This window comes from Echinops telfairi, unplaced genomic scaffold, assembly GCF_000313985.2.
Source record: "Echinops telfairi isolate 266 unplaced genomic scaffold, ASM31398v2 ScPeMD7_7467;HRSCAF=8505_0, whole genome shotgun sequence".
NCBI lineage: Eukaryota > Metazoa > Chordata > Mammalia > Afrosoricida > Tenrecidae > Echinops > Echinops telfairi.
The window spans coordinates 10,092,302-10,108,302 of NW_022111367.1; the positions used below are offsets into that span (position 1 = coordinate 10,092,302).

A 16,001-nucleotide genomic window follows, 5' to 3' on the forward strand; every position below is an offset into this window, starting at 1 on the left:
ATGGAATCACAGAGCCAGTCCCAGTTAAACATTGTTCACATCGATGTAAAGGGTCCTATTCAATCAACTCTTTGGAAGATATTTATTACTACTTCTCAGGATATATATAAATGAACGTGACTACCTGGAAAGAAATGAATAAGATCTGGCTTTTTCAGCTAATCCCATCCCTTTTAAATGATTTGGTATGTAATAGAAATAACCTCTTATACCACTTTTTGGGGGTAGAGAATTTTGCCCCCAATAACTCAGGGTTTTACTGGATAAATGTGCCACTTACATTTTTAAAAAATAGACAGTATTTTTAAAAATGTTATGATGTTCCAGAAGGCTCAAAACTAATGACAGGATAGCTATCTCTCCTTGAGTGAGTCTTTGCTCTCCGTACCATTGTTGTTCAAGTGATAAAGACTAGATTTTGCTGCTGTTGCTGCGTTCTTGTGGTGCACAATCAAGCACGTTACCAATTTAATTTGCGTGGTGTCCAAGTGAAAATAGGCTGCGCAAAGTCATAAGCTGGGAGATGGTCCTGAGAAGTAGTAAGAAATATCTTCCAAAGGGTTGATTGGATTGGACCCTTTACATCGATGTGAACAATGTTTAACTGAGACTGGCTCTATGATTCCCCCGCGCGCCATACACACACACTCACACACTCTCCATTTCTCTTATAAAACTGCCATGCAAACAAAGAAACACAATCAAATTTCAAATGGACTTTTTCTTTATGCTTCAGTTGAAGTTCAAATATGGAGAAATAAGAAAAGCGCCCGTGGAAACACAAGGACACAATTTTAATAAACAACAGGGACAAACCCCAATGAAAACATAGCCTTTCACAATGTTTGTTTCAAAGCCTTAACATCTCAGGCCAGTCAGGCAAAGGTCGAGTGAAGACAGCCACATACAGAGGGAGTTTATGGGATTGTCACCATTGTCGTAATTTCCACAGAACAATTCAAAGATGTTCCCTTTATTTTAATCTCAGGGCGTTGGGTGCCAGTACTTGTATAATGACAGTTTTGCATCCAATCCTGCAGGTTATAAGTAAAAACCAAAAAAATGGATGAAGAAAATAAACGCAATTTAGCCTGTAATATGAATTGTTCCGTATTTTTATTGTGTCGTAAAATGCATACCTCCACCCCCTTCCAAGTAGCTTCGCCTCAAAATTATAACTGCTTTGTTTTATTTGAATTGCTGAAATTTAATGGTTTAGTGGGTGAAGGCATGAAGGAAAGGCTGTAAAAATGTGAATAATGGTGCAGCATAGCCGTGCGGAATCTGAAACCCGCCTCCTTGTACAACTCTTGTTAAACACAGCGTGATGTGTATCTGTCATCGATTTAATATGTCTTCATTCAGATATAGCTCCCTGATCAATTTCTTTTTATGGAAACCTTTAAAAAGAAAAGACTTTCTTAGGAAATAATAGTGATTGGGATATGATTGGGAAAAGGGATGTTTACAAAGTAAGTTTAATGAATATTTGCAAATTTATGGCCAAACACAGACCCTAAAGAGATAATTGACTCGGGTTAGTCGACTTGAGATGCTAATTCTCAAAAGAAAGGACTGGGAGCAAAATTTCAATCAACACCAATAAGGCGCCAATAAACTGCATGCCAATTAAACCTGAGAATAGGCCTGGCTAGATGGTCCTCAGGAAGGCTCGCCATGGATTTCCGGGATTGCCTTTCTTTATAAAAGAGCTTTTTATTTTGTAGACGCGCTTTTTGTTATTGTGATGACCCGCCTGACCCCAGGTGCGCTGTTTCTTTTTCAAGCTAATTGAGAGTCAAATCAAACCCCCTTACCATCCCGAGTTCCTAAGTACCAATAACTGTGTCACACTTCCTAAATAAACATCAACAATTTCCAGGGCGTTGAAGAAAGGAAGAAGCATCGTAATAAAAACAGGGGGTCTACAGATGGTTAAGCTAGTTCTCCTTTTGTGGATTTAGCCCCAGATTTGGACCGTACTGCTGGTCGTCTGGGCCCACACCCAAAACCTAGGTCCCAGTCTGCGGTTTTGAAGGGGAGGTACTAGGTGGGGAGAGGGCAGCAACTGGGTAAGCCTTGGAAAAGCCCTTTCTGGGGTCACCAGGGGCGCTTGGTGGATCGATTTCCAGACTTCTGGATGGCATCCGAACCCTAACCTCCTTCCAGCCCCAAACAAATGCTCGAGGAGGCTGGGGAGGCGAGAGAAAGAGCCAGCGCCGAGCTGGCCCGAACCCGGCAGCTCTGCTGCCCTCAGTTGCCTAGAGGCGAAGGGCCGTGGTCCCGGGGGATGCAGGGGCTGGTGCTCGCGGCTTCCCGCTGCGCAGAGCCTGGAGAATGATGGGGGGTGGGGGGGCTGTTGCTCACCGGCCCTCAGTGCCCTTCGTTGCTCGCGGAACACAGCCAAGTTTCCTTACGATGAGTGTGGGCAATTAATAAACTCTAAGGGAAGTGAATTGGACATTTCCTGGCTTTTGAGCCTTTGTCCGATTGTTTCTGCAAGCGAGGGGAGGGGGGAACACAGGGACTGTAGGGGTAAGAAAGAAAGGAACTGGGGGACACGGCGAGCCGCCCTTTATTGCCCCTGCAATTGCTTTACGACTCGCCCGTCCCGCGTGGTTCCTCCGAGAGCGGCCTCCGTCCGGGAGCTGGGCAGCCGCGGGCTCGACGCGCCTAGTCTCTTTAAGGATTCGACGGAGGCAGGTTCAAGGGCAAACGGGGCACCCCGAGTTCCCAGAGGGATCCGAGGCCCTTCAGAGCCCAGCTCCAGAGGGCCAACCGGTGCTCGATAGGCAGTGGGTACTCTTAGTTCTGGGCAAGAGGGCGGTGGTTCAGACCCCTCTAAAGACGGGCCAGGTGGGCAAACAGCCCTGCAAAGCTGCACTCCAGCCGAGCTGTGTCGCGGCCGGATGTGATGAGGACTTTGGGTGCCAGATCCAAGCCAGTTCAAATCAGGTTCGCCAGGCGTCTAGGCAGCTGAGCTCCGAAGCCCTCTCCCAACGGTCAATGTAGCTTGCATTTGGCAGACTATACATTCCACCCTCCTGCCTTCACCACTGCCGATTTGACCTGCGAGGAGACAATGGCTGACCCAGGGGCCTAGGGTGCTCCCAAGCGCCTCACTGTTTGAGGTACTCTGAGCTGCTGCTCCTCAAGGGTCGCAGGTCTTTCCGGCTCTTCTGAGCTGGCACTGAATCCTCAGGCTCTGTGACCTACCAAAAAACGAGCTTCTGGCCAGAGTTTGTGATCCCTGCCACATGTCGATGGACTTCACACCAATAAAGAAGCATAAGATTAAGGTTGGGTGACTATGATAAAGACATTGGTGGTGGTTAGTGAAGAACTGGACATTGGACGAAGAACATCTTGATGTCCACCTTAGTGGTTAAGAACCCACTGAAAAATTCTCACCACTAAAATTCTCCACTACCAAAGAACATGAGTGAAATTAAATGCCCCCCCATTTATTTTCTTTATCCATCATTTATACCTAAAGCCTTTGAATTACATTTGACCACTGGGACTTTGCATTTCTTGGGAATTGCATCCTCCTTGTGATTTCATACATATTCAGAACATCAAAACAAGAACCACAAAACTCCCCTTACATGTTTTTGGTTCATACAACCACCCCAAGTTTAATTTATTTGTATTGGCTCCAAGATGTGCTTCTTTTCACCTTCATTCTCTATCCTTTAGGGAGTTTGTTTTTTTTAAGTAGGAATAAAAGTTTTTTAAAATCTTAAATTTGTAGGGAGTAAACTCCCCCTCCCCCCATTCCCACATCCTTTCCAATATCTACACTTCAATATTTGAAGAAGCTGTTGGGATAAATCAAATAGTGACACGTTGATGGATTTACTTGTGTAAGCAATATGGTTGACATATGGCATTGTTATTTATGAATGACAGCTCAAATTGTATTACAAAGTCTATTGCAGTAACACTGCAGTTTATTGGAAAGCTGCTCCGCTGTCACCGGTATTCAACCTCCTTGGATGTTGTTCACCTGGGAACCCGAAGGGTAACAATACCTCAGAATAATTAAACACATCAGTGTAAGCGAATGCCTCTGGTTTTACTTTTTTGTGTGTTCTTTTGTTTTGTTTTTGAGGCCTTCACATCAGGAGAAAGACAGCAAAGTGAGGGCGTTCCTGCCTTCCTTTTGCAAAATCATAACCACTAGCATCCAAGCAGGAGTAGCTGGTTGTCATATTTCCCCCGCCCCTTCTGAGGGTCTTTTGAGGAATACTCAACACTTGGGTCCCTTTCACTCAATTGCTGGTAAACACATATTTTATAAAGACACTTTTTATAGGCCCAGTTACAGAACAGTAAATTTTAATTATAGGAAGAAAAGAAATCCTTTTGGCTGACTGGAGAGGGCCTTATCCTGTGTCACCTCCCACCTCCCCTCAACCTCCTCCTTCTTAAAAATTGTATTTAGAAGTTACAACTTTGGCTGAGATTTTCATGATTTCTCCTTTTTCCCATTACACTTCCCAAAAGCCCTGACAAAGAACTTTTGTTTTTGGTGAATTTTACAGAGGGCGCTCCCCCACCACACATGTGGTCTTTCATGGGTCAAGGGTTGTCCAGCCCAGGAGTGGCTGAGAAGGCTGAAGCAAAGGTAACCTGCAACTTAATATCCTGCTGATGAGCCTGTTGAATTTATGAGTCTGTGATAGCAAAGATGGTACTGGAATTCTGTGAAATCCTCCTTTTTTGTTGGAAGGGGATGGGGTGAACCTTAGTTATATTAGACAGTTTATTTCACGTTTGTTTCCTCTTATCTCTTTCCCCAACTCTCATTTCCATCCCTTGCTTTAGAAGAAAATTGAGAAAAGAAAATTGAATGTTTGAATTGTGCTTGTGCTTTTCAATTAGGGTCGATTTAGGGTCGATTTTGTTCCAGTCCCCCACCCACACCACCCAACCCTGTCTGATTTGCAATAGATGCCTGTGTGAGAGTATTTTGCATGTGTTTATACACTGTACTTGTGTACACGGACACGAAATACACATGCTACCACAAAAGAACTCGGTCCACACGGTTCACAGGCATCCACAAACTTTGACAAGGTGAGGCATTCAGTGAAATGAATGCTTTGGGGCAGCGGGGGTTGTCTATTTCTGGAAGGCAATTTGAATTTTCCAATTGCCCTATAATTCTCTACACTCCCCCAGAAATGAACGCCCATCTGTGTACCTACGGGTCCGCCACGCCGATCTATTTCACATATAGCAAAGCCGCTAAGGAGGACTGCCCTTTCCCAACTCCCTTACCTGCCCCTCCCCCAGGTACCCACCCAGCCCCAAAGCAAGTTCCGTTAGATTTAGAAAGAACGATTTTAGAAAACTTACAAAGAGGGGGCGTGTTTGCCCGTGGAGACACCACCTCAGTTCGGCCCTTCCAGAAACCTGTTGAAAAATTAAATTCACTCTCACCGTCTGTAACGCAGCTTTGATGATTTTTTTTCCTTTACGAAGGAACCTGAATCTACTTTGAGACAATAATTATAAATCTGAAAGCCTTTACAGGTTTCCCACCCCCACCCCCCCTTGCTCTCTTTCCTCTCTCTCTCAAAAAAGTACTGTGTCTTGAGGGAAAGAGGTTTTGCGGTTTGTAGAGAAATAAAGCTCTTCTGAGAGGGGACGGCGACGTGACTTTGAACTTGGCTCAGCTTCTCTGTGTCCTGCAGAGAGAGAACTGGAGCTGGGAAAGAATAGCCGTGAGGGCCCAGCCCTCGGGGTCTCCGGTGGGAATTACCGCGTCCCCCACCACCCCGCCGCTCGTAGCTCTCGGAATCTGGCGCTAGCAAGCGCCCAGCGGCGCCATCCCAAACGCAGGCCCAGAAAAAGGAAAAATCAAAGGGAAAGGCGAGAATGGGTCTTCGGAGAGAGGGAGGAAGTGAGAAAATGGGAAAGAAGGAAACTGGAGGAAGTCAAATGGCTCGTAAGAATAAAGAGGAAAGGGAGTGCGTGGTCTTTGGATGTGCAGAACCCCTAATATCCCCAAGCAAGCTTTAAGAAACTGTTTTCTTTGGGAAATATTTTTGGAAGAAGCCTTTCCAATTGTTCCTCTCTGGGTTCTTCGCAATAGAAATAAATTGATGAGCAGGTATATTGAGTAAACAAGTGGTAGAAGTGGCGCGCTGGACCATTTTTCATTGATTCAATGTAGCAGGGCAGATTTTCTGCCTGTAGATTGGCTCGGTTCTTTCTAGCACACTCCCAGGTCCCTCTCCGTCTAAGGGGCCAAGTTTGGCATCTGCTGCCCCCCAGCCCCGGTCCCCTTTTGTAAAGAAATACGGAAAAGACACAAATGTCTTCCTTGTAGTAAAGTCAGGGATCTCCAATCTCCTAGCAAATTTTCCAGCTTTTACACAGGTGCCGCGGCCTCCATCCTACTTGTCTACCCGCCCACCTCCGCCCCCAACCCCAGCCCAATGCGGGGGATGGGGGTGGGGTGGAGTGGACAGCCCGGCAGTGCCGGGCCTCTTGCCTTAGAAGTTTCCTTTCAGAGCCACCTAAGCCCAGAGCGGGTCTGTGCTGCCAGGCGAGCCCCAGGTTTTGCCAGCAACCGTGAGATGAAGGCTTCCCGATTTTTAAATTTCAACTTGAAATTTTGCAGTACGCATTGATTCTTTTATGTTACTTGAATTTATTTGAACTCCCAGAGATTTAGAAATAAGAGGTGGTTTCTACACCAGTCAGGCGAAGAAAGAAGCTAGCTTCAGTCCTTCCCTTCGTACCGCCTCCGGGCGGGCCAGTCCGCCCTCCCGCTACCCCTGAGCGCGAGCTTGGCGCTGCGGGCCAGGAAATACCCACACCCTGCAGCCTGCGACGCCGGCGCGACCAGAGCCGCCAGGCCGTCCAGCTGACCCGACTCGGGCAGTGGCTGCGCGGATAGCAACTTCGCTGCCCCGCCACCGCCCGGGGTGGGGGGCAGGGCTCCCCGCTCTCGAAGAAAGAGCGATGTTTAAATACCTTCTGAGAAGGTTTAAACGCTAACAAGACTGGTGCTTTCTCCAGAGGCCCTGAGCCTGACCCCGCTGTCCATCCCCGGCCTGAGTCTCCCTGAACCGCGCGCCGCGGGCCTCCCCGGACTTCCCACCCTACTGTGGCAGCAGCCCCGGCTTGTGGGCATCCACCTCGAGGGCGACGCTGTCTTTAAAACCACTTCCAAAACAACCCCCTGCCTCGCGGGGCCGCTGCCCAGTGTTTACGGCTGTAATTGGAGCAGGACGTGAGCTGCGGGGGGAGCGGAGAGCACGGGGAGCGACAGTAAGGTCCATGGCCCAGGGGACGCTATCTGGGTGAGCGGCCCGGGAGTGACAGGAAGAAGAATGCTTGGTTTTATCCATGCCCGCCGTCCTGCACCTGTGTTTTCAGTAACACGGCAAGTTTACAAGGGAGGAGGGGACGTGGGTGCGAGACCCGGGCCAAGAACTTGGGCCCAAGCGACTCCCGGCAGAGCGCACCAGGAGGGGCCCCAGGCCAGCAGTGGCCCCGTGCGCGGTGCCTCCCGCCGGGTGACCAGATCGAGTAGCCCGTGGGTCTAGATCTGGAATCCTGGGAGGTTAGGTGGCCGCCAGGAGTGGCTCGGGTCTCTGGGGAGACAGTGGCCTCTACAGAAGGGTGCGCCCTCGTGGTGCCGCCCCCCTCCAGGTCCAGGCACAATCACGGCAGTGCGACCCGAAGGCCCCGGCCCGCACTTCAGCCGCCCAACTTCGAGACCGTGGGGCACAGGGGCCAGGACTCGGAGCAACAGCGCCAGACTCGCGGGCCGTCCGGGAGAAGCTGGCAAGTCGGGCCAGCGGCCACGCCAGCCCGCGGCTGCAGAGCGCCGGGGGCTCCAGGGAGGAGGGACAGGGCCGGCATGGAGCGGGGGCATCGGATTGACAGGAGTGAGGCGACCAATGGCAGTGCGGGGAGAGCGGGCGGGGCGGGAGCCGCTGTTAAAGGGGCGGTGTGACCGGGAGGCCTGGCCCGGAGTGGGAGAGAAAGAGGGAGGGAGGCCGTGGAAGGCTAGGACCGGCGGACAGGAGTGGGGTGTTGGTGGGGGGGGGTGAACGTCAGAAGAAGAGGAAAAGGAGGAGACAAAAAAATAAAAAGCGGCGGCGGCGGCGGCGCCCACTGAAATAAACAAAGGCGGAGGAGGTGGTGACACACAGAGCCCAACACCGCCCCAGAGTGGAAATCCGCTTTGGCCTCCTCACGTTTGCTCAGTCTGCAGACTCGGCTCGGTCCTCGCGGGGACGGCCACGCGTTTCCAGGTCGGCGGCGAGGGCCGACTCGGGTGGGGAGTGAGCGAAAGAGATCACTTTTCTTATTGTTATTGTTTTTCAGTCCTGTCTCCCCACTCTTCCCCTCCCCCCTCTTCGCCTTTTCCCCTCCCACAGCCCCCTCCGCCCCCCCGCCCCCGCCGCCTCCTCTGGCACAACTTAAAGAAAGAAGGAGCGGCGCGTCGCTTCCTTCATCTGCGGGAATTCGTGGCCGCTGCAAGTTTACAACGCCAGGCGCAGGCAATGCCCAGCGCGGAGAAGCAGGAGAGGGACAAACCCTGTGGCCGTAGCGCCGAACAATAACTGCCCCGCGCGGGGCGGCGCGAGCCGGCCTGGGGGAGGGGGGACTTGGGGGAAGGAGCGGCCGCCGCCCCAGCGCCCTCGGAGCCCCGTCGCGGTCAGGTGGAGCCCGGCCCGGACGCCGAGGGGAGAGCGCCCTGTCGGCGTGCGTATTTCTAGCCTCCACACCGCCTCTGGGCTTGGATTCCGTGGCTTCGCCGCAGCTGTGATTTCGTTGTTTTTCCCAGTGCCGATTTGTGCGGCGGGACCCCGGTCCGCTGGGCGTGTGAGCGAGCGCGTGTGTTCGTGCGCGCGCGAGTGCGCGCAGGGTGGGGGCCGCGGCGCAGCCCCGGCGCTGCGCTCGCCCCCCGGCGTCCCCCCTCTCCGCTCTGATCCGCTCCCCACACCTCCCTCCTGCTCCCTCCTCCCGCCCGCCCTCCCTCCCCTGCACTGCCTGCCCGCCCGCCCCCGCCGCAGCTCCTTTAATACACTTTGGTTCTCCGCCTAGCTTAGGACTCTTCTCCTCCTCCACCTCCTCCTCCGCGCCTCCTCCTCCACCTCCTCCTCCTCCTTTTCCTCTCCCCGTTCTTCTCTCCGCGCCTGGCCGCCAGAGGCAGATCCAGGCTGCAGCGGCAGCGGAGTCGGCGGGCGCCGGAGCGCGGCTCCCGGGGCTGAAGACGCCACCGCCTTCTGCACCCAGAACCGAGCGGCCACCGGACGCGCCGTGCGCCGAGCCGGGTCCGGGACAGCGCGGAGGTGCAGGGCTCGCCGGGGCCGGCGGGGCGGGCGGGCGCGCTGGCCATGCTCCTGGACGCGGGGCCGCAGTTCTCGGCCATCGGGGTGGGCAGCTTCGCGCGCCACCATCACCATTCGGCTGCTGCAGCGGCGGCTGCGGCCGCCGAGATGCAGGACCGAGAACTGAGTTTGGCAGCGGCACAGAACGGCTTCGTAGACTCGGCGGCCGCGCACATGGGCGCTTTCAAGCTCAACCCGGGCGCGCATGAACTGTCCCCCGGCCAGAGCTCGGCATTCACGTCTCAGGGCCCGGGCGCCTACCCGGGCTCCGCTGCCGCGGCTGCCGCTGCCGCCGCGCTCGGGCCCCATGCAGCCCACGTCGGCTCCTACTCCGGGCCGCCCTTCAACTCCACCCGGGACTTCCTGTTTCGCAGTCGCGGCTTTGGGGACTCAGCGCCAGGCAGTGGGCAGCATGGGTTGTTCGGGCCGGGAGCAGGCGGCCTGCACCACGCGCACTCGGACGCGCAAGGCCACCTTCTCTTCCCTGGCCTCCCAGAGCAGCATGGGCCGCACAGCTCGCAGAATGTGCTCAACGGGCAGATGCGCCTCGGGCTGCCGGGTGAGGTGTTCGGGCGCTCGGAGCAGTACCGTCAGGTGGCCAGCCCGCGGACCGACCCCTATTCGGCAGCGCAGCTCCACAACCAGTATGGCCCTATGAATATGAACATGGGTATGAACATGGCAGCGGCCGCGGCCCACCATCACCACCACCACCACCACCCCGGTGCCTTTTTCCGCTATATGCGACAGCAGTGCATCAAGCAGGAACTCATCTGCAAGTGGATCGACCCTGAGCAACTGAGCAACCCCAAGAAGAGCTGCAACAAAACTTTCAGCACCATGCACGAGCTGGTGACCCACGTCTCCGTGGAGCACGTCGGCGGCCCGGAGCAGAGCAACCATGTCTGCTTCTGGGAGGAGTGCCCGCGCGAGGGCAAACCCTTCAAGGCCAAATACAAACTAGTCAACCACATTCGCGTGCACACCGGCGAGAAGCCTTTTCCCTGCCCCTTCCCAGGCTGCGGCAAGGTCTTCGCGCGTTCCGAGAACCTCAAGATCCACAAAAGGACCCACACAGGTAACCACGGGCCGCCACAGGAACAGGGCACAGAGGGGCGAGAGGCTGCGGTTGGTTTATTGGGAGAAGCGCGCGGGCCGCCACCCCCGGCCCTGACATGGTAGCTGTTTTTGTGTGTGCGAGCAAGCCAGCCAGCCGCGTATTTTTGTTGGAAAAGGAAAGAATATTATTGGGTTGGGTTTTTCCATTTGCGGAAATAGCGTTTTAAGTCATCAGTGAAACATCAAATGTATGTTTTAGGTGATGGAAACGCTTCGTTTGCTCAGCCCTGGTTAATAATTTCCGTTCTAAATAAAATGCACCATATCAAACTGGCCCCTCCGTGCCCGGGAATTCAGCCTAGCCAGGATTTTGCCAGCTTGCCTGAATGTGCTTTTCTGCTCCGCGTGTGTGTCTGTTTGAGGGCCCTGTGTTTTTCCCACTTCTTTTACAAGAGGTCCAAATGCCCTTCCTCGGACTGTTTTCCATTAAGTGAGTCTAAAGTTGTAAAACATTTCTCATTTCTAAAGTGTTTTAAAAGTCCGTTTGGGGGTGGGTCTCTAGGCTTTACGCGGGTTTTGCAGCAGTTTGTGAAATTCTCTAATGGGCATCAGCGGGTTTAAGATTCCAAATTTGGACCCCTAAACCCCGGCAGCAAGAGCCCGGGGCAATGCGGGCCCCGCGGGGGGGAGGGTGTCGCGTGAGAACTGAGAGCCGCATAAAAACGTGCCTCCTGTCTCATAGATTATTCATCTATGACCAGGTCCCAGCCAATATCGCACCAGACGATTTCCTAAAAGAAAGCCAAATGTTTTAGCAACTTCCCCCGTCAATATTTACTCCGAAGTGGGGATGAGCCAGCGGCCTATTGTTCTCTTCCGGGAAGGGAGGGAGCCGAGGTGCGAGACAAGCTTTTAACAAGGTTTAAAATTCGAGAAATTTATTTGCATGAAATGCTCGCTTTCGAGTCCTGTGCCTGAGCGGATGTCTTTACAGAACAATTTAGGTGCTAATAGAATCTAACGTTAAGTGGTCCCCTTTCCAACTGGAACGTTGTTTGAGTCCTCACACCTCTAAATGACTCCAAGCATTTGGAATTCTGGCAACAGGATGCTGAGACCGCCAGAAAATTAAGCAGGGAGATTTTGAAAGCCTTTGCTAATGTCCCCACCCCCACGGCTGTGCCGCACAACAATCATTAGCTGGATGCTGCCTTCTCCTTAATATTTCCCTTTTCTCGCTTCGTTTTTTAAAGACTGGAGACAAAGCTAAACTTGTAGTTAATCCAATCGGCAGAATTTTGGATGGAGAAAAAATACTGGCACAGCCACTACCCACAACCCCGGCCCCAAACAGCACACAGCAACTCCAAAACTAATTGCTTACTGGCCCCAAAGAGAAGCCGACGTAGCTCAGCAGCCTGTGTGATTTTAATAATGCCCCAAATATTTTGTCATAATAACAGCTTCTCCATGGCGTGACCAACTTGTGAGAAACTGCGAATCCAAGAAGCCCTATAGAAAGGCGTGCAGACTGGGCGCTCGTTAACCCCAAGTTCCTTAGAAATTTGGGGGCTGAGGGATCTCAGCTTTGAATAAACGTAAATGTTAAATAAACAGAGTGTTTGGGAGGGATGTCATTAATTTCATCTTGGGGTGCCCACAGACGGGATCTCACCTGTTTAAGGGACCCAGCTCCCTCTCCCTCCTTCCCCCACTCCCGTAATTCTTTCTCCCCGGTCAAATGGAGGGTCCCAGGCCAAAAGGTGTCAACAGCCAGCGTCCCTGTTTACCTTCCACAGGGGAGAAGCCATTCCAGTGTGAGTTCGAGGGCTGCGACCGGCGCTTTGCCAACAGCAGCGACCGGAAGAAGCACATGCACGTCCACACCTCCGATAAGCCCTATCTCTGCAAGATGTGTGACAAGTCCTACACGCACCCCAGTTCACTGCGGAAGCACATGAAGGTATCAGCGGGGCGGCCGCGTGGAGGGCGAGGCAGCCAGCTCTGCGACTAGGGCTCCCAGCCGGCCCACCAATGGAAGCCGATGGTGGCCAGGGCCCACGCGGGTTGGTCATCTCGGAGGGGCGCTCCTCGTCGCGAGCCTGGTGCCACAGCAGCTGCACTCACACCCAGTCCCCTCTGGTCTCCCCTCCCGGTTTTTGTCTTGCAGGTCCATGAGTCCTCCCCGCAAGGCTCTGAGTCCTCCCCGGCCGCCAGCTCCGGCTACGAGTCGTCCACGCCCCCGGGATTGGTGTCCCCCAGCGCCGAGCCCCAGAGCAGCTCCAACTTGTCCCCGGCGGCGGCAGCGGCGGCGGCAGCGGCCGCCGCGGTGTCGGCGGTGCACCGGAGCGGAGGCTCAGGAAGCGGAGGAGCGGGCGGAGGCTCAGGCGGTGGCGGTGGTAGCGGCGGGGGCGGCGGCGGGGCTGGTGGCGGGGGCGGCGGCGGCTCCAGTGGGGGCAGCGGGACAGCAGGAGGCCACAGCGGCCTCTCCTCCAACTTCAATGAATGGTACGTGTGAGGGGCCTTGGTCTCTCTCTCCCTGTCCCCGACCCCACCCTGGTGAAGCAGCCCTCTCAGTGCTAGCTCCAAGGGGACTTGTGATTGTGTTGTTATAATTATGAATCTGATTTTTATGATACTGAAAAAGATTTTACCAGCAGAAGGATTTTTTAAAGTTCTTTTTTTTAAGGTAGGCATGAAAAGCAAAAAAATATCACTTCCGGGAATCTCTGCAACTAAAACTATAAAATAAATAAAAATTTTAAGTTTTTTTTTAAACCAAGAAAAATATTGAACCAAACCCTCCTGCCTCCTGTCCGTCCCCATGCCCCCTGCCCCAGTCTCTGATAAACTGTACATAGCAAACTCCTCCTTCCTTCTCTGAGGTGGTTTTAATGGATTCTTGGTGTATAGAAGTTTGTCTGTTTGTAAAAAAAAAAACAACCTCCTGGTTGCATTTCCTTCTTGCCTTCTCACCTTCCCCAAGTGATGGACTTTCTCTTTTCTCTTTTTTAGTTCACCCAGTTTCTTTTTTAAGTAAAGTGGAAGAAAATGGCTTATTTTGTATTGTGGTATAGAATATTGTGTTCATTTTTATGAGGCAACTTGATTGTAAACTTCATGCAACTATAGACTGGAAAAAAGAAAAAGGAAAAAAAAAAAAGAACTGTGCCAAAGTCTCCCTTCTGTTCCTTCTTCAACACACCAATCCACAGCACACACACTCCACCACCACCACCGCTTGTGAATGTATTTTTCTGTTAGCTGGGTTTACCTGTGATGTTTAGTGCTTTTGCAAGTTAAATTTGTTAGTTCCTGTATGAAAGATTGTGGGGTGGGGGGGGAATAAACGTTGTGCCGTTAGCTTTTTCCGTAAAGACACGCCCTTCCTTTTGTAAATACCCGTTACCATATTTATCCATTTGTAATTAAATTATGGTATTAACTTGCTACAGAGGAAACAATATTTATAAAGAATGTTTCTTAACTATAAATATGTACACTTGTGGGCATAAACTGTTTCAGATTTTTTATTTGAAGGTTTTAAGTGGTTTGATCATTTCTTGTGATATGTTTTGAGAGTAATGCATACAGAAATATAATAAAATGTGTTGAAACTGCATGAACATTATTTTTTCCTCCTAGTAATGTTATTAAAGGAAAAACAAAGACAGGGGAGCTAGCTGAGGGTTTGGATAGTCCTTCCTGAGAGTGAATGAGAGGCCCCACCACACATTCTGGGATAGAAGGTGTATGTATGCTATTTAGAAATGAGGCCAGAACTGCCCCTTTGGCAGAAAGTCTCAAAATTATGTTCTCCATTCTTTGTTTAGTAGCTGAGAAGGAATTAAATTTTTGGAAAGGCACAGTGAGGAGGGCTGCAGGGTCCATTATCTAAGGGAATGCCTTCCTTTCTTTGAGCTATTTGGGCTGGATTTAAGAGCACTAAACATTTCCTTATTCTTTGTTTTCCCCATTCCCTGCCCCCTTTCCTTTCCCTCCCTCTCTGAAAAGCCGAGGTACTGTTATTTTTAATTGCAAGCTCTAAACTGAGTTGAGTACTTTTGTTTTTGAACTTGGCCCAATGATTAAAGTTTAAGGGCCTAGCTCTTATGAAAAGTTTTGCTCTCCCCCCCCTTGCAATTTTAAGCAGAGAGCTTGCTTTACAAATTCTGCTTATCTGCACAGCTGCTGTGCTTCAATAAATAGGATGTTCAAGAGAACGTGATAAATTAAGCACCTTTTCTTTTGTGAAAATGGATAGGAAAGCAACAGACTGTTGGCCCAAAACGAAAGAGCCTTTCAAGAACTCGGGCAAATAAACATGAACAAAATAGAAGGACTTATATTGTCAAGTTGAAACACTGAACATCAGCTTTCTACAGTCTAGCAACCTTGTCATCCCCTGCAGGAGTTTACCAGAGTTGTCCAACAGAAGATGCTCTGAGAAAGAAGTATTTTTCATAGCCACGAGGAAATTTTAATTTTAAATCAGTCATTTAGACATCTTCATCTCCTTGAATGTCCCCTCTATTTTCTAGAGACCCAAACAGCTCTCAAGCCACCCTTTGCAGTGAAAGGCAACACTGACCAGTACATGGACAGTACAGGGATACCTTCAGAGAATCTCTGAGCACACAGGGACGGTTGCTCCCATCGAGTTCCCCTCCTGCCTGTGGACTGCCTCTGCAAGGCCAGGCTGGTCAAGCCCAAGGGCCTCGGGTTGGGGAGGGGGGTCAGTGGGGGGCTGACCTTAGCTAGGCTACAGTACTTGTTCAGTGAAGAGGGAAACACTAATGCGTGTATGTTTGTGTGACCCAGAGGGTGATAGACATGGTGGCTACCCTCCCCAACAGCCCCTCAGAGCCTGTTCAAACGCCAACTTCTGGAACAATCAACTCCCTATTAAAATCAAATTTATAACCCCTAATAATATTAAGCAAAATTATTGAAATAATTGACATGTGTTACTGATCCTTGGGGGAACGCTTGGTTGAACACATAATAAGGTGATGAAAATAGTTTGGGACTCTGAAAAATCCTAGCCTTGTTTTTTTTGGGGGGGGGAATCGCTGAGGAGAATGGACAAGCCAGATTAAGTATTTGTCATAACCTATTATGCAACAATAAATGGCCTATTCCAAATGATTAAAACTTTTTTTTTACGGGGGTGGGATTGGGGGGAGGGGGAGTGGAAATTGTTGGTTTTGAGACATCTCCGACATTTAAGAAAGAAGGACCACTGGGGTGGGAGTGGTGAGCAACTTTAGCTCAACTCAGGGCCTTGGGACTTGTCTTATTTAAGGAAAAGGGCAAACAGCTGGAAAATGATAAAGATCTCACAGCCATCAGCTTTTGGTTCCAACTTTATCCAGATCAGAATTTAGGGGACAGCTCCCGGAGGTCTCTTTCAGTTCTGGGGAATGGGATGAAGCGAGAATAAAAGGGAAAGCTTGGTGAAGGAGAGCCCAGGTTAGGAGCGGTCTGCTAATTGACGCCGGGAAGCGCCAGGCGCGTGGGAACTGCTTTCTCCCAAAACAGTCTCGCGATCCACGACTTTATCCAAACCAGCCGTGGACC

The 16,001-nt window shown here is 51.3% G+C and overlaps 1 protein-coding gene across 1 annotated transcript; it reads left to right on the forward strand.

Annotated features, from left to right (window-relative positions):
• Window positions 1–9,368: 9,368 nt before the first annotated feature.
• Window positions 9,369–14,043, forward strand: ZIC2 (Zic family member 2). Its single transcript, XM_004704278.3, has 3 exons — window positions 9,369–10,440; window positions 12,221–12,384; window positions 12,592–14,043. Exons 1-3 carry the CDS (start codon window positions 9,369–9,371, stop codon window positions 12,937–12,939), a joined length of 1,584 nt encoding a protein of 527 aa, XP_004704335.1. The 3' UTR covers window positions 12,940–14,043.
• Window positions 14,044–16,001: the final 1,958 nt, after the last annotated feature.